General features: G+C 40.0%; 1 protein-coding gene across 22 annotated transcripts in view; it reads right to left on the bottom strand.

The window, feature by feature from the left end:
- The window catches only part of LOC137371190 (inositol polyphosphate-4-phosphatase type I A), a 261,418-nt gene that overhangs the window by 31,931 nt on the left and 205,172 nt on the right, over positions 1-24,315 (bottom strand). For 16 of the 22 annotated variants that reach the window (XM_068033314.1, XM_068033320.1, XM_068033319.1 and 13 more), the window contains 8 exons: positions 20,953-21,193; positions 19,919-19,996; positions 16,818-16,850; positions 12,481-12,653; positions 10,924-11,047; positions 7,249-7,375; positions 3,797-3,937; positions 1,488-1,585 (listed from right to left, as the gene is read on the bottom strand). In XM_068033314.1, the coding sequence (XP_067889415.1) occupies positions 1,488-1,585; positions 3,797-3,937; positions 7,249-7,375; positions 10,924-11,047; positions 12,481-12,653; positions 16,818-16,850; positions 19,919-19,996; positions 20,953-21,193 (1,015 nt within the window). The remainder of the gene's footprint in view (positions 1-1,487; positions 1,586-3,796; positions 3,938-7,248; positions 7,376-10,923; positions 11,048-12,480; positions 12,654-16,817; positions 16,851-19,918; positions 19,997-20,952; positions 21,194-24,315) is intronic. The other 6 variants (XM_068033323.1, XM_068033325.1, XM_068033322.1 and 3 more) reach the window with 6 other exon arrangements.

Consider the following 24,315-nt stretch of genomic DNA (forward strand, 5'->3'; position numbering starts at 1 on the left):
GGTGCACCAACCAGGGAATCTTCTGGGAAGCAACCAGCTAAGAGGCTGCCTCCACATTTGCTGCCCAATTAAGGATGGCGGGCGGGATCCTGAGGCAGGAGTACAGGATATTAAGGCCCATTCGAATGGAGGCTGGTAGTCCTCACTGAGAGTGCTGCTGAGGGCCAGACTATTGAGTGGCAAGAAGGCACTGCAACTGCCATTAGTGTCTGTGGAGTGGATGCAAGGTTCACTGCATATAGCCAGCAGAGACATCTGTCTTCATGCTTTATTCACTCAATGGCAAGGCTGCGATATGGGCAGATAGCAGACTTCCTGTTTGGTGTCGGTGAACTATTCAACAGCCTCAAAGGTAATAAGGTTCCACTTCCTCTCACTTGCCGGAGGGCTGACACAGTGGGGGCCCATGCAGCGCTTGCAAGATTCTCGTGGCGTCCAAAAATAGGGGCTAATTTCCCTTTTAAGTGCCTTGATTGGAAACATGCCGCCATCGGACAGGCTGGCGCTGCTGTAGGAAACCCACCTCCACGAAGATGTCTTAGAGATGGGAACATGCCAGGGAGCCAAGCCAGCCTGACGTGCAGTGTTCCATATTTCCACACCACCCCCGTTCCAAAGTCACCTCTGTGGGGCTGACAAGATTCTGTCCTTTGTGTCCTTTTCACTGCTTACTCTTCACACTTAACTTTGTATATTTCCAGCAAACCTAGATACATTACACTCAGTCCCCTCATCTAAATCATTAATGTAGATTTTAAATACCTGAGGCCTAAGCACTGATCCTTGCAGTACCCCACTAGTTACAGCCCGCCAATCTGAAAATGTCCTATTTATTCCTGTTTTCTGTCCGCTAAGCAATCCTCAATGCTGCTAATATCTTACCTCCAATCCCATAAGTCTTAACTTTGTGTATAACTCCATAGTACTAAGTGTTAATGCATTAAAGGCATCATTTAAAAAACTTTTTGTTAAAAAAATGCAAGATTAAATAAAAATTAAAAAAAAGCAATATGCAAAGTATTATGGTGAGTTCTGATAGCATAGCATCAGGCATTCACAAAGGTTTCAAAATACATAGTCTATGCTTATGCTATACATCAAGTAATACTTTATCCTACATATGTCAAGCTCATTTGTGAAGGAAAATTCATGCACAGCTTATCTAATTTCAAATGCAAGTAAAACAGAGCCACCTCAAAATTCCATAACTACCATCAACTCTAACTCTGCAATTCGTTTTCCTTAGAGGCTTGAGACAGAAAAATAAGTTGCATTCAAATTCACACACATATGAACTAAACCAGGCTCATTTCAAGAGTCAGAAATCTTTTGAGCATCAAGCATTAAAGCAAGCTATTTTTAGATCATTTCAGTTAATAATTGCTAATCGTAGTGTTGCTGATGCAGCTTGATGTGCTGGGTTCACTTAATCAGAGCAAGGAACAATGGAGAAAAGAATACTACAGTTCACACCTACACATACTTACAATCATCAGGCAAAACCTCCTTGAACTGTTCGTAGTAGGAATTTAGACGGCCCAAACTCTCTGTATTAATTACTTCTTGTAAGGATGTGTCTCCAAACCTAACCCAGATAGAACATGAATGTGAATATCCAATGCATGGCAATAAATCAGTGAGATCAAAATTGAACTTAAAAAAAAAACTAAATATATTTAACTTCAGTCATGACGATAGATTGGAGAAGTTGGGACTATTTTCCTTGGAGGACAGAAGGCTGAGAGGAGATTTGATGAAGGTATTCAAAATCATGAGGGGTCTGGACAGAGTAGATCGGGAGAAACTGTTCCACCTTGTGAAAGGATCAAGAATGAGAGGGCACAGAGTTAAAGTAACTGGTAAAAGAAGCAAAAGCGACATGAGGAAAAACTTTTTCACGCAGCAAGTGGTTAAGATCTGGAATGCACTTCCTGACAGTGTGGTGGAAGCAGGTTCAATCGAGGCATTAAAAAGAGAATTATATAAAATGGAAGAATGCGCAATGTTACAGGGAGAAGGCAGGGGAGTAGCACTAGGTGAAATGCTCATTGGAGCGCTGGTGCAGACACGATGGGCCGAATGGCCTCCTTCTGCGCTGTAACAATTCTTTAAAGTACAAAACATTCAGTACTTCTGCATTGTCCAGGCCTCTCTCTAACTGTGAACAATAGGGCAACTTCATTCTAAGCGTCATCTGTAATGCCACTCTCAATCAGCTCGTGGGAAATAGACGGGATGGGTTCAAGGAAGGATCTCTCAGGTTTTCTCTTTTCCATTTGGTATACTTGGCACTTCTCCACAGTAATGCAGCTGGAATTGGGAACTCAGGAGTGAGAGATTGAACCCACGTCTCCCTCCCAATAACATTTGAAAGTTTCCATTAAAATTGTGCTTGAAGCTGCAGTTTTTTTCTTAGATTAAGATGATCATTGACAGATGAGGGTTGTGAAAGAGGTTCAATAACTGTTAATCAGAATAGTTTTACTGTGTGAACTGTTTTTCATATTTACAGAATAACGAATGGTGCGACTAGAATTTTATGAGCAATGTTGTGCATACAATATTCACTTGGCCGGCTTGGCTTTTACCTATTACAAAACAAGTCTAGAATTGTTTGTGCTGTATGGATGATTGATACAGCATCTAAATTACTGCAGTATTCAGAGAAGTGATTCACTTCTCCCTCACCTTCCTATTCTCCTCCTTCATGAATGTTGACACATGGCCAATCCACTCTGATCCACACTGTGTCAACTGCCAGTGTAGGAGTGTTAAACAACGCTAAAGGAATTAATATAATAAAAGCAAAATATTGCAGATGCTGGAAATCTGAAATAAAACTGAAAAAATGCTGGAAATACTCCGCAGGTCTAGCAGCATCTGTGAAGAGAGAAGCAAAGTTAACGTTAACTTTGCTTCTCTCTCCACAGATGCTGCCAGACCTGCTGAGTATTTCCAGAACTTTTCTGGTTATGCTAAAGGAAGCAATGCCATCCCCAAAACTAACTTTACTAAATTAAGGTGAAGCGAAGCAGGCAATCCAACAAAATTAGTAATTGCACAAAAATAAAATTAATGTTGATAATTTATTTTATAAGTTACCATGGACAGAAGGGTTAAGGATTTCTTTAAAACCTTTGATTGAGAACTTTGTTTTTAAACTGAAGTAAACTCCTGGGCACTTTTGTAGGATTAATTCATTCAGGTTAAGTATATATTTGGCAGGATAAAGAAAAAAAGCCTAAAAATAGAAAAAATGGACATGCTCAGCAGGTCTATCAACATCAGAAAAGCTTAAAGACAGATTAATGCTTTGGATATTAATGCTTTGGATATTGACCCTTTGTTAGAACTCAGTTCATGAAAGAGTGTACATCCAAAACTTCAAAGTCTTGATGGTCCTGCTAAATATACCTAGTATTTTCTGCTTTTATTTCAGATTTTGAGTTCTTGGGGAGTTTTTATTTATTTATTTATACAGCACTGAAACAGGCCCTTCGGCCCACCGAGTCTGTGCCGACCATCAACCACCCATTTATACTAATCCTACACTAATTCCATATTCCTACCACATCCCCACCTGTCCCTATATTTCCCTACCACCTACCTATACTAGGGGCAATTTATAAAGGCCAATTTACCTATCAACCTGCAAGTCTTTGGCATGTGGGAGGGAACCGGAGCACCCGGAGGAAACCCACGCAGACACAGGGAGAACATGCCCTATATTAACTCTAATCTTAAACATCTATGATCACAGTGTAAAGTTGCTCTATTTTTTGGTGGCAGTACTTACCTTTCAGCGAGTGTTTGTTGCTCATTGATCCCCACATTAAATAGCACTGGCTGCACTCGAAGTAACATTCCACTCTGTATTTCCCTAGGTAAGGCATCAAACATGGCTCCTGGCAGTGGGATTCGCACATTAAACCCATCCCTAAAGTGGAAAGTAGGTTAGGGGTTTTGCAAGCAAAATAAACCTTTGTATACTTAAGGCCTTTGGCATTCTTTTAGCACACACAGATAGAAATAATTATAGGCAACAGGTGAACACAAATAATTGGATTAATGCCTTTGTTAAAATAGTGGACAGAGGAATGTGATAGGAACATTAAGCTTTTATCAATAACAGCAGTTTGTACTCTTGTTTTTATTAACTATACATCTGCAGAAATTACAGCTTCGAAACAATGATAAATGTGGGTGAGCACTTCAGGACTAGTGACCATAATATTTTCAGCTTTAAACATGGGAAGACCAAACGCATTGTTTCCTAGCCAGAAATTTCATCCCCCTCCCTCACCACTGTCTCAAGCTGAACCAGACTATTCGTAACCTCTGTGGCCTATGTAACCCTGAGCTAAGTTTCTGACCCCATACCTTCCCCATCACCAAGACATCACTACTTCCACCTCTAATACTGGCCATCTCAACACATCTGCTGCTGAAATCTTCATCCACTGTTTTGTACCTCCAGACTCGACCACTCACACATTCTCCTGGCTGACCTCCTATCTTCCACCCTCCATAAACTTGAGTTCAATCAAAACTCTTGCTGCTCATATCTTAACTTGTACCAATTCTCATTCACCAATTATCTATGTTCACTGACCTAGAATGGTTCACCAAAACCTCAATTTTAAAATTCTCATCCTTGCACTGAAATCTTTCCACAGTCTCACCATTCCCCATCTTATATAACTGCCTCCAGTCCAACAATCCTCCAAAAACACTGCTGCTCCAATTCTGTCCTCATACACATCCCGCATTTCTTTCGCTCCACCAATGGTGGCCGTGCCTTCAGCTGTCTAGGCCTTAACTCTGGAATTCCTTCACTGAGTCTCTCTACTTCTCTCTCCTTTAATATGCGCCTTTAAATCTACCTCTTTGACCAAGCTTTTGGTCACCTGTACTAATGTCTTTGCTTGATGTCAATTGTTGTCTGATTACAATTTTATAAAGCTCTTTGGGACCCATGTTAAAGGTTTGTAATGGTATTTTTATAGAACACGGTGCAGTAGAGACACAGAAAAAGCTTAGGACCATTCAAGAAAACCTTCTCTTGGTCGATTGCAAAGGGCCAATTGGTGATGATTAATTTTGTAAACAGTAAGTTCAGTAGATCCCACTATCCAGTCTATATGGATAATATATTGGTAGAGATTTATGCATTAGTTTGGCATTATCTTTCATGTTTATACATCATGACATATATTTGTTCATGGGATGTGAGCGTCACTGGCAAGGCCAGCATTTCTTGCCCATCCCTAACTGCCCTCGAGATGGTGGTGGTGAGCCGCCTTCTTGAACTGCTGTAATTCACGTGACGTAGGTATACCCACAGTGATATGAGGAAGGGAGTTCCAGGCTTCTGTCCCAGTGACAGTGGAGGAATGGCAATACAGTTCCAAGTCAGGATTGTGCGTGGTTTGCAGGTGGTGGTGTCCCCATGCATCTGCTGCCCTTGCCCTTTTAGGTGATAGAAGCCACATATTTGGAAGGTGCTGTCGAAGGAGACTTATGTAATATGTAATCAAAGGCCAACTTAAAACAAAGCCAGCACTTTTGACAGAAGCATGATGAAACCAGATAAATCACGGTTGTCCTGATGCAGTATGCTAAGGCTTTTGAAGAATCCACTGCAAACTAGTTGAAAAAAGAATAGCTGCACAAACTAAAAAAAGCTCTCCTGTTTGATAGACCACCAAAATTCACTACCACAGGTACTCCACCTATAATCTCCAACTGCTGATGCGTAGGGGAATCTGCAAGTAGTGATTATGCTGACATAATACTCGAATAGCATTTTCATTACATTTCTGTGCATTTTTTATTGGTTGTTGTTATGCAGGCTCCCATCTGCCAAGAATGAGGCATATTAATTTTGTCATATGAACATGGATTTTAAACTGTTGATGGGAAGAAGATCTGTTACAAGGGCTGCCAGACATTTAGCTGTAAGACATTTGCATACTAAAAGACAGTGCTTGTGGAGACAAAAGGACCATTCCCTGATGCATTCAACCCACACTGGATTTTGATCACTTGACATTGAAGGTGTAAGGAAGAGCATTCCAGAGACTGCTAAGGTGATACAATCCACAAAAGCCAGGATTGGTTAAACCAGCTGGTCACATGACTAACTGGCTGGTCAAGGGTTTTTTGAACTAGCCACAGAGTTTTTGAACTAAAAGACTGTTTGCTCCTGGAGTGAGAAGACCTCTCCTCTCTGCTCCCATCTCTTTCTCACAAGCCTCTGGATCCACTGAGGACACATGAACTTCGAGAGAAATGTCTCCTACATCAAGCAAGGTTTAAGAAGAATATGAGGCCCCAACGAAAAGTAAGACCTACCGACAATCATGGACTTGACAGCGAGCTCAAAGAATAGTAACCAAAACCATCTTCAGATACAGCCTCAAACTTTTCCACTTTATTTCTTCTGCTCTTTTCTGTCTCTATCTGCATGTCTGTATCGCATATGCATGCTAGCGTGGACATGACGCGTATCCGTAGGCGTTAACTGAATTAGAGTTTAAGTTTAATAAAGTTCAACCTTTTTTCTTTAAACCCAAGAAAACCTGTTTGGCTAGTTTCTTTGCCTTATAATTGGAAGTTAGTGAACAAGGATTCACCAAGGGGGAGCTAAAAAAATGGTGTGTTTAAAATTAAACCCTATGGTAAGACCAGGTGAAGGTTGAGAGTTGTAACAGGTCGTAACAGTTGTACTCAATATAAGTTGGCTGTACTGATCACTTTTATGTCAGAATACCCATTTTCACCTCATCGACGTCTTGTATTGCTTTCCAACTTGCACTGGTGCCAGCGAGCAGCAGCTCTGCACCATCTGGCACTGCCAGTGAGAGACTGAATGAATGCAATAAAAAGTAGCAATATTAAAGTGTTGATATTTAAGAGAGGATCCTGGGTAGGTGTTTAGTAGGGTCTAAATTGAGCAGTAACAGACATGGAAAATCACCTGTACTGATCAGTTACAGTCATCATTTGGGCAATGGTTCAAATAACTGGATTCTACTGAGAGAAACCTCAATATTCAATAATTCTGGGGCAGGATGTGAACTGCTGACCAATATAATTGCATACTTCAAGAAAATATCGACTGTAATGGCCGGCATGAATTTTAATTTTCCAGGAACATACACAAGTGTTTTGACTTTTCACCGACCATTGGCAAACATGTTATGCACAAAGTTTTTCTAAAAAAATACAGTAATCCGTGCTGCTTACCGATTTCCAGTAATGACCGGCAGCATGTCAACTGTTGAAGTAGATGTAGCCTGGATTACTTTAAAAGTTACATTCCTTAAATCCATAATTCCTGTACTCATATCTTCAAGCATAGCAAGTTCCTCCCCTACACAAAATACACAGTTTATTAGTTGTGCGGTTCAGCTCTTTCTTTTGTTAAACTTTTATTTTCCTAAGAAAGGATATCAGTAGTGCAGTAGTGGCAAAGAAACATTTTTCCACTTGTAACATTAAATACTTCCAGTTTAGGTAAAAAAAAATAGCCAGATGCAATTTTAAAAGCTCCATTTACTTTGTTATGTGCCTTGTGCTAACCTTGCAAGACCATCTGCTACTGCAACAGTTAAGCTGTCAAATTGTTTGTGCATAGAGAAAGATCAATACCATGAAAATGGAACCAGCACCCATTGTGGGGGGACGGGACAGTATACAAGCTTTTTGCTAAGGTTGTAAACAATTAGACAAAAAAAAGTTTCTATAGGTGTGTGAAGAGAAAAAGATTGGTAAAGACAAATGTAGGTCCCTTACAGTCAGAAACAGGGGAATTTATTATGGGGAACAAAGAAATGGCTGACCAACTAAATGCATACTTTGGTTCTGTCTTCACAAAGGAGGACACAAATATCATACCAGAAATGTTGGGGAACACAGGGCTTAGTGAGAGGGAGGAACTGAAGGAAATCAGTATTAGTAGAGAAATGGTGTTGAGAAAATTGATGGGATTGAAGGCCAATAAATCCCTAGGGCCTGATAATTTACATCCCAGAGTACTTAAGGAAGTGGCCCTAGAAATAGTGGATGCATTGGTGGTCATCTTCCAAGACTCTATAGACTCTGAAACCAGTTCTTACAGATTTGAGGGTGGCTAATGTAACCCCACTATTTAAAAAGGGAGGTAGAGAGAAAACGGAATTATAGACCAGTCAGCCTGACGTCAGTAGTGGGGAAAATTCTAGAGTCCGTTATAAAACATTTTATAGCAGAGCACTTAGAGAACAGTGGTAGAATCGGACAGAGTCAGCATGGATTTACGTAGGGGAAATCATGCTTGACAAATCTACTAGAATTCTTCGAGGACGTAACTAGTAGAGTTGATGAGGGGGAGTCAGTGGATGTGGTTTATTTGGACTTGCAGAAGGCTTTCGACAAAGTCTCACATAAGAGATTAGCGTGTAAAATTCAAGCGCATGGGATTTGGGGTAGTGTATTGTGATGGATTGAAAATTGGTTGGCAGACAGGAAACAAAGAGTAGGGATAAAAGGGTCTTTTTCCAAATGGCAGGCAGTGACTAGTGGGGCACCGCAGGGATCGGTGCCAGGACCCCAGCTATTCACAATATATTTTAATGATTTAGATGAGGGAACTAAATGTAATATCTCCAAATTTGCAGATGACACAAAACTGGGTGGGAGGGCGAGTTGTGAGGAGGATGCAGAGGCGCTTCAGGGTGATTTGGACAGGTTAAGTGAGTGGGCAAATGCATGGCAGATGCAGTATAATGTGGATAAATGTGAGGTTATCCACTTTGGTAGCAAAAACAGGAAGGCATATTATCTGAATGGTTATAAACTGAGAGAGGGGAATATGCAACGAGACCTGGGTGTTCTCGTACACCAGTCGCTGAAGGTAAGCATGCAGGTGCAACCGACGGTAAAAAAGGCAAATGGTATATTGGCTTTTATAGCGAGAGGCTTAGAGTACAGGAGCAGGGATGTCTTGTTGCAATTATACAGGGCCTTGGTGAGACCAAACCTGGAATATTATGTGCAGTTTTGGTCTCCTTATCTGAGGAAGGATATTCTTGCTATATAGTGCAGCGAAGGTTTATCAGACTGATTCCTGGGATGGTGGGACTGACGTATGAGGAGAGATTGAGTCGGTTAGGATTATATTCGCTTGAGTTCAGAAGAGTGAGGGGGGATCTCATAGAAACCTATAAAATTCTAACAGGACTTGATAGGGTAGATGCAGGAAGGACGTTCCCGATGGTGGGGGAGTCCAGAGCCAGGGGTCATAGTCTAAGGATACGGGGTAAACCTTTCAGGACTGCGATGAGGAGAAATTACTTCACCCAGAGAGTGGTAAGCCTGTGGAATTCGCTACCACAGAAAACAGTTGAGGCCAAAACATTGCATGTTTTCAAGAAGGAGTTAGAAACAGCTCTTGGGGCGAAAGGGATCAAAGGATATGGGGAGAAAGCGGGAACAGGTTACTGAGTTGAACAATCAGCCATGATCATAACGAATGGCAGAGCAGGCTCGAAGGGCTAAATGGCCTACTCCTGCTCCTATTTTCTATGTTTCTATTAACAATGCCAAGGAATGAGGAAGTGATTACTTAAAGCGAGTAGATATATATTTGCCATCAGGTGAACTTTTTTAAAAAGATGTCACATAAAGGTTTATTTCACTTATGGTCAACTTCTTTAAGCAACTGAACATTAAACAAGACAAAAACTATTATTGAGATCAGGAGAAAGAACAAAGGACTGTGCCAAAGGTTGGGTTATGAAAGATTTGCAAAGACAGTGGGCTGAAATTTATACACCGGCTGCTGAATTGGCGGCAGGCGAAAACAATGGCAGTCCACCCATGCAGACCGCACATCATGGAGCCACCGCAATATTAAGTGCGGTGCCTTGTTTAAATAGTCGGGGTGGACTGCCTCCCCACCCCCCAATGACATGCAGGGGACGGGCTGTCCATCCACGGCAATGGCGTCAGCTACCTCTGTGCAGGTGCTGACACCATTTGTAAAGGGCTTCGAGCCCTGCCATTCAATTTAAATATTTAAAGATAATATTGATTAAAAAAATTAAATACATTTATCTTTCCCCTCTCCCACCCCCCAATAACCACATAATTAATACTTGCCCTCTCCCCCCACCCCAAAGCACTTACCTTGTCCACCTGACCTTCACTCTCCTCCTCCCCCACCCACCCCCACAAATTGCATAAACTTTTCACTATACCCTTTCCACCATCCCCTATATCAATGATATGACTTTGAAACCCCTCCCACCTCAGCACTGAAAAACCTACCACCTCCTCCCTCCCCACCAGTGTTCCGACAGGGATCCGAAGGCACGGAAGTGGCGGCCAGCGACATGAATATTGCAACAGGACAGACGGCGGTAACGTAAAGGTAATTAATTCATTGATTTAAATTTATTAACATATTTTAATGGCGGTCCCATCGCCGAGCAGCTGAGGGCAGGGGGGGAGGCGGGCCAGGGGTGAGGGCACCATGAGGCCTCGCCACCGCTGGCAATATTGGGGCCGGGACTTCACGGTGTCGGGGTGCATGGTGGCCCTCTCCCAGAGGCTCCTCCCCGGCCATGACCCCCAACAGGGGGGGGGTCTGTAAATTTCAACGCAGTGGATCACTTGCTTTATGCAATGATGTTAAAAATATCTTACAGCGACCAAATCCCTGTGATTATGTATCAAAATAAGGTAGGCAGTTTTCTGTCAATATTTGGCTTTTAATTCCCTATATACAGTAACAGAAAGAAGCCAATAGCATGACACATTATGGGCAAAAGAGCTTCATTTTCATCAAAGGCCTTTCTTAGGATATTTACAATGTAATAAACATGGAAGTGGTGTTGCAACAAAAATCTAGTACTGCAAATAAACTTATGAATGTCTTACCATATGTGCTTAAAAGACCTTCAAATTGCGCTAACAAGCCAATGGTATAAAGCTGCCGCAAAAATCCATCATCACGAAGGCAGTTTCTTAGTTTGATAATGAAACCACAGATCAAGGCTGTCAACTATATTGAAGAAAAGAATACAAAACATACTATATTCAACTAGAAAAATGATCAGATGTTATTTTGCAACATGCAGGCTTGTTATTTTTGCCTTTTGTACAATATTTGCTTTTTTCAGGGCATTTCATTTAGATTCTTTTTTGAACTGCTTTTCAGTAATAAGCTGCACTGAACAAAACTTCCAGTAAAAAGCATAAGGCATTTTTTCCAACATTGAAGACACAAAAAACATCCCACCTGTTAAACTACACAAAGGAAATAAAAAATATTTTTCATATGAATGCTGGCAAGTCATTCATACAGAACTATAATGGTGAAATGCTGTAGCACGTTACATAAAGCTCCCCATGCCAGTGGGAAGACTTGGCCACTATCCATCAGGGAATGGGCAGCGGTTCGTAGGGAAACCTGCAGAATGCGCTCGACTGGAGTTTCACAATAATCCACGTAAAGGGTTAATTAATATAAATTATACAATATTTAAAGCACAAATAATAAAATATTCAAAATATCCATGCAAAAAACTTCCATGTGATTAGATAGACCAAGTGTTCTTGGAAGGGGTAGAAGTAATTCTTCTGGCCACTTTGTACACTGAAATACATCTGTGATGATGATTAGTATTTTATTAGCTGTGAAGTACGTTGGGATGTCCTGAGACATAGCACCTTTCACATCCTTGGGATGGCCTGAAGCACATCACAGCCAATGCTGTACTTTTAAAGTGTAGTTGCTGTTATAAAGAAACATGACAGCCCCATGTGCACTCAACAATGTGCCAGTAACAGCAATGAGATAAATGACAAAATAATTCTGTTGATTGAGGGATAATTGTTGGCCAGGACACCAGAAAAATGCTCTTACTCTTCTTCTAATGATGCCATGGAATATAGAGGGCTGATGGTGCCTTGGTTTAATGTCGCACTTGAAAGACAACACCTCCAACAGTGCAGCACTCCATCAATACTTTAGTGAAAGCTCTAGAGACTGGAGCTAGGGCGCGAATTAATTTATCAGGATACATTGTTATGCATCAACATATGGAGATGTCTCTTGTAATTTGCTTTAGCTGTACTGATCAAAACATTGTAATAGAAACAAATTAATTTGAAGTTTTGCTTGAAAATTAGTCATTTTTCTGTCTCCTTGAAGTTAAATTCCTTTACTCTTGGGGTACCAGAAAGTGGCTGCAATAAGTGAGTTTCCTGATCCATGTAGCAACAATTTGGGGAGGTGGTGAGTTGAGACTAAGTCACCTTGGGCCACTTTTTCACAGCCTCCAGTATCTGGTTATAAAACAGCATTGGAGGAGGCCTGATGAGCTTAACTATGCAATATGCATGGTAGGAAAGGAGAGATTTCAGAAAAAAAGGCAAAGGAAAAAAACATTTGCTGCAAAAGAGAACAATAACTGCATCTGCACACAAACTTACAGTCTGACAAAAGACCACATCTCTGCGATATTGGATAGTCAAGTCCATTGCTATAGTAGGAGCATTATCTTGCATTAGTAGAAAGACCATAGCTTTTTTTGCCTTGTCACTCATCATGGCTACACAGTCAGTGAGTGTGGTCAGCAGAGGATAAAGTGCTTCACTCCACTCACCTGTCAAACAGCAAAATAATAATTACTTTCAATACCAGGGTCTGATGAAACACAGAACTATCACAGGAGCAGTAGAATATTGTGGCTGATACTTTTGACTCCCCTCTGACAGAATACAGTGATGTCTAAAACAAAATTAAAAAGTAACAATCATCCAGAGCTAAGACCTGCACCAACACTTCTGACATTTAATCACTCTTGTCTGCCACCCTATCACACACATTTGCTTTTGTTCTTTTTCCACCCTCCCCCATTTCACTTGCTTAAAACCTATTACATTTTGAACTTTTCCCAGTTTTGATAAAAGGTTATCAACCTGAAATACTAACTGCTTCTCTTTCCATAGATGCTGCGTGACATGCTGAGTATTTCAGCATTTTCTACTTTTAATCCATATCTAAGAGTTTACTATAAAGGAAAAAAATCTGTTTCAAATTAACAGTACAATTTTACATTTATGCAGGTCATCCCAAGTCAGGTGTGGTCTCTAGTTCTGCCTCTACTGCGTTAAATGTTTCCTTAGTGCAACTCTAAACTGTGGTATGTTTTCGTATTTAGAAAAGTGAAAAGTCATGTGAGATCCTGCATTTTTCACTCAAATTATTTTCAATATTGTAGTGTTGTTAGGACATTTATTACAAACTACAATCAGCACTTAAAGTTAACGTGCATTTTCATTCTTTAGGCTGAACAATGCAATATTTCATTTTAGATATTAAATACAGCATTCTGTTGGTGTTTCAGCCAAAGAGTTAAAATTACTTCAGTTAAGGCTAAAAGACAAGCTAAAAGGTACTTTGTAAGTTAGCTAGCCACATTCTCAGATTGTCTTCTCCTTAGCTCAATTGCCTCCTACTGTAGTTATACTATCTCCATTTAAAGTTTGTCTCTCCTAAACAGACAACAGGGTGAAGTTAAACAATTTTAAACAAACAATATTTTTGACTTATTCTTTTATGGGATGTGGGCATTGCTGCAAGGCCAGTATTTGTTGCCCATCCCTAATTGCCCTTAACAACTGAGTGGCTTGTTAGGCCATTTCAGAGGGCAGTTAAGAGTCAACCACATTGCTGTGGGTCTGGAGCCATATGTAGGCCAGATCAGGCAAGGACAGCAGATTTCTTTCCCTGAAAGACATTAGTGAACCAGATGGGTGTTATAAATAAATGCTTTTAAATTTAAGCAATGACAACATAATCAGTGCCCTCTTTAGTTATGCCAGAAATGTTTTTAAAAAGTATTTACTAAAACATTACTACAGTAGCTAATTTGTGGGCATGGGTTGTTTTAAAAAGGCATACTTATTTCCTGTTATTTCTGTAGTATCAGCACTATCAATTTAATCACAATTTTTTTGTACCAAGGTGATATCAAGTAAATGCTGTTAAAAGTTAGCTGCTATAATTCAAATTTAGAGTGAAGGCACCTACACATCACTGGCTTTGTTTCTATTCATTCTCTGGATTTCAGACAATTTTTTTTTTAAGCAAGGGCTTCAATTTCCTTTGACTCTTGTTCTAAAAGCCAGTAGTTCCCACAAAGAGGACAGAAGGTAGCTCCTTAGGCTTACTCTGCTGTTCTGGGTGTTAAAGCAAATAAAAAGCAAGTTTGAATTTCAGCCATAATTCATGCTCATTTACAAGATTCTACAAGTGTGTTTCAGCTAAGTCACTGGGGAAGAAGGAAAACTAGTGCAGAGGAACCTTATTGAACTGCTTAAATCAGCCTTTTGAACAGTCAATTAGGAACACAGGGACAGGAGTAGGCCAATTAACCCCTCGAGCCTGTTCTGCTATTCAATAAAGATCATGGTTGATCTGCGACATAACTCCATTTGGGGACCTTTGTCCCCATAATTCCTTAATACCTTTGGTCAGCAAAAATATATCTCAATCTCAAACTTAAAATTAACAAGTGATAAATCATCAATTGCCATTTGCAGAAGAGTGTCCCAAACTTTTACCACCCTGTGCGTGAAGAAACATTTCCTAAACGTCACTCTTGAAAGGTGTGGCTCTGATTTGTAGGCTACATCCCCTAGTCCTAGACTCCCCAACCAGAAGGGTTTCTAACTATCCGATCTGTTCCCCTTATTAGACAACTTTGATCAATCACCCCTTAGCCATCTAAATTCCAGGGAACACAAACCTAGTTTGTGAAAATTATCCATGTAATTAAACTCTTGGAGTTTAGGTATCATTCTGGTAAATCTACATTGCATGCCCTCCCTGGCCAATATTGCCTTCCTAAGGAGTGGTGTCCAAAACTGCTCTCAGTGCTCCAATCCTGGTCTAACAAGGGCTTTGTTTAGCTGAAGCATGACTTTTACCCTCTTGTATTCTAGTCTTCTAGATATAAAGGCCAGCATTCTATTAGCCTTATTTTGGGTTCCCCTTACCTTGTACAGTCACACCTACACAGTTTTGAACCTGCATCTCTCTACGAGGCATGACCAAAGTTTGGAGCAAACTGTCCAGATACTGCTCTCCCTCGCTGATGTGTTGGACTGTCTCGGTCCACATTCCTAATCAATGACTCTGGGCTGGAGAGATTTGAGACAGAGACATCGACTGCAGATGTGTTTGCTGCAGTCTCGCTGTCCACATAGTGAAAGTGAGAATTATCGATTACACTCAAATTATGGACCGGCCTAATCAAGGAGAGCCAAGTGGAGTTGAGGTTGAAGATTAGTTGTAATCTTATTGAATGGCAGGGCAGGCTCCAGGGGCTGTATGGCCTACTTGTGCTTCTATTTCTAATGTTCTTATGCAAGACAAAAGGAAAGAGAACAAAACACAGCTGAGGTTTTACATAATCTGCTTTTTCCAAATTTTCATTATTGCAAATTTAGAGGAAGAATTTCAACAAGTGCACCGCAAAATAACGGATGCATGTATTTTGAAATAAATACCTTTTCAGCCCTTAATATAATTGTGAAAGGTTAATTTCTTCTGACTCAATTCCATGCAGCCTGTCGCATTTGCACTGGCTGTCCGAAAGAGCAATTTTCCTAGTGCCGCTCCCCGGCCTTCTCCCCTTAGCCCTGCACATCCTTCCTTTCCAGATAATAATCCAATTCCCTTTTGAATGCCTCGGTTGAACTCTCCTTCCACCACACTCAGGCAGTGCATTCCAGATCCTAACCACTCGCTGCGTGAAGAAGTTTTTCCTCATGTCGTTTTTGCTTCTTTTACAAATTACCTTAAATCTGTGCCCTCTTATTCACAATCTTTTCCCTATCTACCCTGTCCAGACCCCTCATGATTTTGAATATCTCGATCAAATCTCCTCTCAACCTTCTCTTCTCCAAAGAAAACAGTCTCAATGTGAAATTTGTAGTATTTTGCACATGAATATTTGTTCATAAACTGCGTCAAAGTGACAATTCTCACCATCAATTTTTTTTTTGAAAAGAGAAACTTGCTCTAGGATGCAGGTGACACCAGCAAGGCAGGAATTATTGCCCAGCACAGTTGCCCTGAGGTTCTTAAGAGTTAACCAACAAGTGTGGGACTAGTCACGCGTAGGCCAGTTGAGGTAGCGATGGCAAGTTGCCTTCTCTGAAGGAAATCAGTGGAACAGTTTGTTTTTTTAAAAAACAAAATGGGAGCTTTCAAGGACATTTTATCTGCTGCCAGTCCACAAATTACCAGATTTACTGAATTTAATTGCACAACTTATCATGATGGGATTTCAACTCATGACTTCTACATTGCCAGTTCACTCACAAAAAGAATAGGCTACTGTACCTCTCAATGACACTTCCTCTGAGGAGGGAACTGAACAGTTTCTTGCTCCCACCGTTCATTCCTTAATGTTACAAAGAAAATCTGAGCCCTTTCTTCAACCTGCCCTAATATTTTAACTTTGAGATTTGCAGACAAGTGGAAAGAAATACAATTAAACTAGGCACTTCCATCACAAAGCCAAATTAGAAAGGTTACTTCAAACAGATGTTTTATAACATGAGACAGAAATGGTGATTAATTGTTAGGCATAATGTTCCATAATTAACACGTAGAAACCAATATATTTAAATAGGTCAGTTTCCAAACATCCTAGCTGAAGCATCTATGTGCAAAAACATGATGCATTTATTGCAACCGAGGTCAGGTATGAAAAAGCAGAATCTGGCTGGTGAAAGGGCCTGGAAAACGCACATACCTTCAGTAGGCTCCTCTGCAGTGGAGTGGCAATCTGCACAGAAATGGAGGTGCACATGCATGATTAGGAAGCAGCACTTTTTCTACTGACAAGCAAATCTAGTTGCTTTTTTCTTTGAAGTATTTTACAATGAGGTACTTTGCGCTCAGCTCTGACAAAGCAGCAAGCAAAACAGAATCAAAGAGCAAGAGCATTTCAGTGCAAGAATGACCACACCTGGGCATTTTCCAAACAAAACATTTTTTAGGTTGCCTTGTCGAAGTAAATCCAACAAGTGAAACAAATATCCAAAGTGGGCAAGATAGCATCAAGGGTCCTGCATCAAAGGTACTGTTACATCAGTACACTAAAATATTTTAAACAAAGGAATGGATGTTTTTGGGAACAGATAGTTTTTAGATACTAGAAAACTATAGTCACCCGCATTAAATATATCAAACTTCCATTTCATTACAATCAATAGTCTGAAACATGATCAGATGTAACTTGTTACTTGACAAATACATTTTTATACACCCAGTAAGCATCATGCAACTATATTATAGAAAAATATTAATGGATGTTGTCACCTCCATTTTTGATTTATTGAATTATTTGATTAGGATTCCATTTAATGTTCCATCCAGATTTACAAATGTCAAAAATTAGGCATAACTTTGAATAAAAATTGCCTTGATCTGTATCTATGTACAATTTTCAGATTTTCTAAAAAGGTTCAGGAGAGGCCAAAATATCTAAATTCCAATTTTTCCCTCAAGTCCATTCATATCTACCAACTTCCCTAACTGAGAATTGATCAAAGATCTGCTCCCAAGCCTCTGCCAGTTAATACTGGCAACTAGCTATGAGCAGATGCAAAAATGCCACATGCAATGAAGGACCTTTCAAGTCCCCTCCCTCCCTGAGAAATCCTTATCGCAAAATACAAATATGTATTCCACTACTCTAATACAGTCTTATAACTGGCCACAAGGAAGGGATGTTTGCATTAAAGACTCATAGAGGAAAAGGCAATCCCACTAGCACACTTTTATATTATTTCTGAGCTGGAGCCTGCAATTGTTGGCCTGCATCAATTGTTGAAACCAAAACCAAGTTTTGCATAAAATAAGCCATTTCTTTTTAACAAGAAAATCCAATAGAAACATTTCACACAAAAGTAGGCCAAATATATTAGCCACAGCAATAAAAAAAAGTGAATGGCTGTTCTCAAAAGATAATATAAAACTGTAGTTGCACAGAAGCTGAACATATAATTTGTGGTCTAAATTGGGGCACTAGCGTACAGTGAAAACTGGAGGGCTGATTCCCCCAGTCCATCAGCGACTGGTTGAGAAATCAACAGGCCAAAGCCTACCAAGACCTGCAGGAGAGAAAAAGGGGGAAAGTAAGCAGGGTTTCATGGTCTCTAAGGGAAAAAAATGTACAACTGCGTGTTAATCATTCTAAACACCATATATTGTTATGTATTTGGAGAACTGCTTTAACCAGCCATGAAAAGTAATCGGAGGACAGAACTATAGATATATAAAAAAACTTTTAAAAATGTCAACAATTAAATGAATAGAGATCCTATCATTTTGGTCTTTAAAAAGTTTAAAAATGCCCAGATGTGGGAACAAGTACCTAGAGTTATTTAAGGCAGTAGCTCATCACACAGCATGCAGTAATCAATGCAAAAGGACAACGTTGTATTATAAAGCTGCTTTCTGTATCAAGTGACTATGCTTTTCTTTGTGGTCATTCAAACAAATAATGGACAGTTAAGCTGCACAGTAAACAAAATTCCTGCTTTTAAATTAGGCTCAGCACTCCAGATTAAATCAAATAAAGGAACATTTACTTTTATTGTGAATTCAGACTTGCATAATAAACCATTAGTGTAACACATCCAGGGTGGAGAGATAATGGTGTCACAAGGTATCAACAATGTAAGAGCACTTGATTTATTTTAGTTAATTAAGCAGGGGTACAACCCATTAAACATACGTGACTTGAGGTACTAGCAAATTATTGATACTGATCAATAGCTTTCACTTTGCTGCAATCCCATTTTATTTTGAATGGATTTGCCAGTTATATTAATTTAGTTAAGACGAAGGTTGATGGTGCTGGATTCACTAATATACGGGTTTATTAATTTCATTTTCTTACAGTATATTGTTCTAATCTCAGTATCTTCCAGGAGCACCAGCAAAACATATCAGTCCACTCTGTAAACAAATGCAAGTTATTGTCACATACAAGAATCAGAAGCACACACCACAGGCACATACAAACAGGTAATGGGCATGAGACAGTAAGGAAACTATGATTTTAAGCATAGATTTAAAAGCAAGCACAAGGACTCCTTGTACAAATGTCTGCAAGATTCGAAAAAAACAAGACTTGTATTGTTGAAATGTAAGTTTGCAAAGCGTTTGAAACTCACAGTCTTCAAGAAAAATATTTTTTGAGAGGGAGGAGGAGCCAGAAATGTTTGTGCATTGTTTCAGGTGCAATTTTTCTTATACATAACAATATGTGATTTTGGATGTGATTTGTGTTACAGTGCAAGTTTACAAAAGGGTTTGCCCAGAACTGTGTTAGGATCAAAAAAAATTCTGAACTAATATCAAGTTGGCTACCCCTGGGTTTGTGCTGATCAATGTTGAAAGAAAATGCAAAGTACAAACTATGTCCAAGTCAATTTAAGGGTATGGGGTGGGTGGGGAGTGTTAATATCCAGAATTCACATTTCAATTTTGAGCTGGAATTCAAAATCCACATTTCTACTTTCACGGGTGGCTTTCTGACAGCCATGTCTACAATTCTATGATTCATATATCACATTTCTGAGGAAATAACAGATTCATATTATGTACCAAGATTGCTTCTGGGATGAGATCTGACTCCATGCAATATTGTTATACGAGTCTCTGTGTAGTATATTATTTTATTTACCCTGTTACATGATGACTATATGCATAAGGTTTCATTTCTATGGCAGTCTAAGGAAAGCCTTTTTCCCCTCATCACCCAACATATGATTATCAGAGTTCACATTTGGACCAAATTTCTGGAGGTGCAAGTGGATGTGTGAATTTGAAACAAGCGCTCACCCCTCATTTTCTTCAAATCATTTCTCCATCCAGGTCTGGCATGAGCACAGCATAATGAAAAATGCCGTGTTTCCAGGACTGGAATCCAAAAACAAATTTTAATCTTTCAAGATGTTTAAGCTGTAGTTGCTCATTAAACTATAGCAAAAGCAAAGACAGTTAGCAGAATGGCAAAGATCAAGCAAAGGATAATGCAGACAGCATGATGAATCAACTACTAAAAATACCAAAATATGAAATCAAGAAAAAAATGAAATGGAAACTAACCCTTGGTAAGCTTATTGGAAGAGACCAATCTATCTGGAATACTTAGAAGACCCAAATTGTTATAATTAGAATCACTGTTTTGTTGAAAAGCATCAAGATGGGCATTTCATATGAGATTATATTGCATCATGCCTCAGGAAAATACTATTTACAAAACTTTTGCTAGCAGACTAACTACTTAAAAATTGCCAGTTTTCCTATCTGCTATTTCAAAAAAAAAAGCCCACTGAATTCAAACTAGAAAAATAACTTTATACTTTCAATAAATGTTGTGATGCGTTGCCAATTAAAAGAAGAGCTGAACCACGACTTTCATAAAACCACAATTTAAGGATGGCCAGCACCAGTACTAAGAGTTCTAGCCTTTTTATTCAGAGTTTGCAATTCAATGCCATCTGACAAACAAATCTGGAAGTGGCGTTTTGAGAGAAGAGGCCATGCCACCTTTGCTGGAGAGCGGGTGAGGAAGGGAGAGCGGAAGAGGAAGAGCAGGATCGCAACTAGCATGACTATTGCTAATCATGTGGAATGATCTTGAACAATTCATCAGACTCGGCAGTCTTAGTCGGGAAACAGAAGCATGCATAGAAAGCAGCTCAGGTGACATCAAAAATTTAATTGGTGAACTAAGATAAGCCTGCCTCCTACTGGCTTTCTTGCAAATCTGGATTTCCTGTCTCGGTGTAGTTTCTTTTAAACCCAACAAAATGATTTTAACTTAACATACCAAGGGTTAGAAAGAAGAGAAAATGGGAATGTTCACTCACACACAGCTCTGTTATTGGAAGAACGGCATGATGATGGAGATCGAGAACATTTCTCATCTAAGGCCTCTGGATTTATCCAGTATGCACGATGCTCTTGGTTACCTTTCTTGCTGGCAGAGGTAGCGTCACACTGAAAAACGTCCTCACAGCTATCACTGTGTAACCGCTCCTTCTGGAGAAGTTTGTCTACTCTCTGAATAATACAGTCCAAACTTTTATCAACATTAAGCCACACCTTCTCCTAAAGGAGGAAAAATGGGAATGGTTATAAAATGGATCACTTAACTCACTGGTTGCAGTAGAAATTAATTTGAAATCAATTACTCTTTGAGGGCAGGTATTTTTCTTTAGTCTCCCTTGGCCATGTACCAAGTTTGGCAGAGGGCAGCTCATCAGTCGAATCTCAGGCTGCTCGTCTGCATCCCTTCATGGCCTAAAGAGCAGTAATAGCTGAACCCTGGGAGCAGTACTCTGGCACTCCTATTTTCAGTTACGCTGATGTTGGCACAGGTCAACAGGCTAGTCATTCTAACACAGAATCAAAATCGTAACCTATCTTTCAGATGAAGACTGATCTATGTTCATTTCCAGCATTTTCTTTTTCTCTTTCTGCAGTCAATCTGCTACTGAGCTGGTGAATTAGGGAGGTAGCATTGCATGTGGCTGCCTCAGTGTAGTACACTTAAAAAAAAAGTTTAGTGCTACGATTGAAATAGTTGAGGACAAAGAGGAATGTAGAAAAGTAATCGCAAATTCCCAGCTGAAGAAGCAATGCACATGCTGAATTCCATTTGTTTCATAGTCTGCAACTCCAGAGTGTTGTACAGCGATTTTAGCTTTCATTAAATTATACTTCACAATGTCAAATACCAGAAAAACGAAAGGGAGAAAATATTAAAGATTGTTTGGAAAAGTTTTGTTTCCTCAATAACTGGGTGACAGGCAGTTGATCTATTTCCAGTTCAACTTATTTGGTAGGTTAAACCACAACCAAATTATGCATTTTATTATATAAATCATGACATATATATTATGTATGTGTGAGAGTTAGCGAGTGACAAAAAAAAAAGAGTGAAATAATAACATTGGATTTACATGTCAAGGCATCCAACGTGCATGGGGTCTTATTACTGTAGAGTGTAAAAAGCTCATTCTGCACAAAGAATTCCTGGCCATATTTGTAGGTTCAACCCATCTAGTCCGGTTAAAAGAGTGAGGGAGAGCCCATCTCCAGCGGGATGTACCGGAACTATGTGTATTTGCTTTTTTGCTGTTCTTATTTATTTCTAGAAGCTAGGTTAAACTTTCAGAAGTAATTTTCTCCACAATTTCCAGAGTACAAATTAAATAACTTTGGGCGGCACAGTGGCGCAGTGGTTAGCACTGCGGCCTCACAGCTCCAGCGACCCAGGTTCAGTGCTGGGTACTGCCTATGCGGAATTTGCAAGTTCTCCCTGTGTCTGCGTGGGTTCCCGCCGGGTGCTCCGGTTTCCTCCCACAGCCAAAGACTTGCAGGTTGATAGGTAAATTGGTCGTTGTAAATTGCCCCTAGTGTAGGTAAGTGGTAGGAGAATGGTGGGGATGTGGTAAAGAATATGGGGTTAATGTAGGATTAGTATAAATGGGTGGTTGTTGGTCGGCACAGACTTGGTAGGCCGAAGTGCCTGTTTCAGTGCTGTATCTCTAAATAAATAAATAAACTTTGCCTCCTGCAATTTGAATCATGTTAGCGAGACATGTTAAATGTAGGGCTAAGGGGAAAGAGCAGGGGAGTAGTCTAATTTGATAGCTCTTTCAAACAGCTGGCACAGGCAAGATGGGCCAAATGGCCTCCTCTTGCACAGTACCAGCCGAAGATTCTAACTCTTTCACTCCATACAGGAAAGTTAGAATGTGCTGAAAACTTCAGCTAACATACAAAGAGCCCATTCTGTTGTAAAATTGGGGGGTCAATAATTTTACTAAAAATTTGGTATGAATAAAAAGCAGGTAATCTCATTTCACACTCTCAGCAGCTTTTATGGAACTTCAGGAACTTCACCCGTGTTCTCATCAAGCAGTTTCAAAGGGACTGGCCAAAAGAAATGGAAGACAAAACACATGGCAAAGGTGAGATGGCTGTGTCTGTCACGCACTGCTTTGTTCGTTATATTATTTGTATTATTTCAATGTCGCAATTGAAAAACATTTAAAATACAATTGTGCAATTTATTCTTTGAATTAAGGGAGCTTGACTTAGGTCGTGCATTGGTGACATTACTTTTTCAAGTTATTTTGTACTGTAGTATGTTTGCCCATTTATTGATGTAACTTAGGGAATGACTGATAGCTTAATGTAAAGAATTAATTCAGCTTGATGGAAGATAAACAGCATATATATTGTAAGGAAGTGGCATTTAACAAAGCTGTGTTGATTCTGTTTCTTCTGAGCTTAGTTTCTATGTGAATTGCAAACTTGCAGTGAAATGCAAACCACAAATGCAAAGTACTTGCCCCTGGGTTGTTAGCAGCAGCGCCTAGGTGATCACCCTTCCATTCCGAGAGACTCCCGGATAATCAGAGAGGGTTGGAAATCCAGCCACCTCCAAGGCCACTATATACATCATGAGGTGCCCTCTCAAAAGCTGAATGCGGTATTCCAGAAGGGAGTGACAATATTCCAGAAGTGGTACATTTCAGTGTACCACTGAAATGTTTCTTTCGCCTGTTTTTACCTGTGTGCTGCTACCTTTTAGTAATTTGAGTACATGAACACCCAAATCCCTTTACTCCTCCACAGTTGCTGTCAGTCAAGAAAATAATTTGATTATCCATTTTGGATCAGAGAAAGACAAGCTTGCACTTTCCCATACTGAACTCCATTTGCCAAATTTTGCCCAAATTAACCTATATCCCTTCTTTCTACTTTATACATAACTGTTGTGCCTCCTAATGTATAGCTGTAAAATATGGGTGACTTACAGCTACCAGGAAAAGCTGCTCAATAATTTCCATCTTTGTTGTCTGTGGTGCATTATGGCTTTATGATGGCAGGACAAAATCACAAATGTAGCAGTCCTCTCAATGCAGAGCTCCCCAGGGTGTTGGCACTAATTAAACAGAGGTGGCGTCGGTGGATCGAACACGTCTGCAGGATGGAAGACTGTCGCATACCCAAGGTATGGTGAGGGAGCCGGGGCCAGATGACCATGGGGCATCCAAAGCTCTGCTTCAAGGATGCTTGCAAGCGTGACATGAAGGCCCGAAAGGTCGACTATCACACCTGGGAGTCACTAGCTGGTGAAAGATGGTGTGCACTACCACGATGACCAGTTGCTACAGCAGCTTGGCAACAGGCAAAAACGTTAAAAACAACTCACAGCG

Source organism: Heterodontus francisci, chromosome 6, assembly GCF_036365525.1.
Source record: "Heterodontus francisci isolate sHetFra1 chromosome 6, sHetFra1.hap1, whole genome shotgun sequence".
NCBI classification, from domain to species: domain Eukaryota; kingdom Metazoa; phylum Chordata; class Chondrichthyes; order Heterodontiformes; family Heterodontidae; genus Heterodontus; species Heterodontus francisci.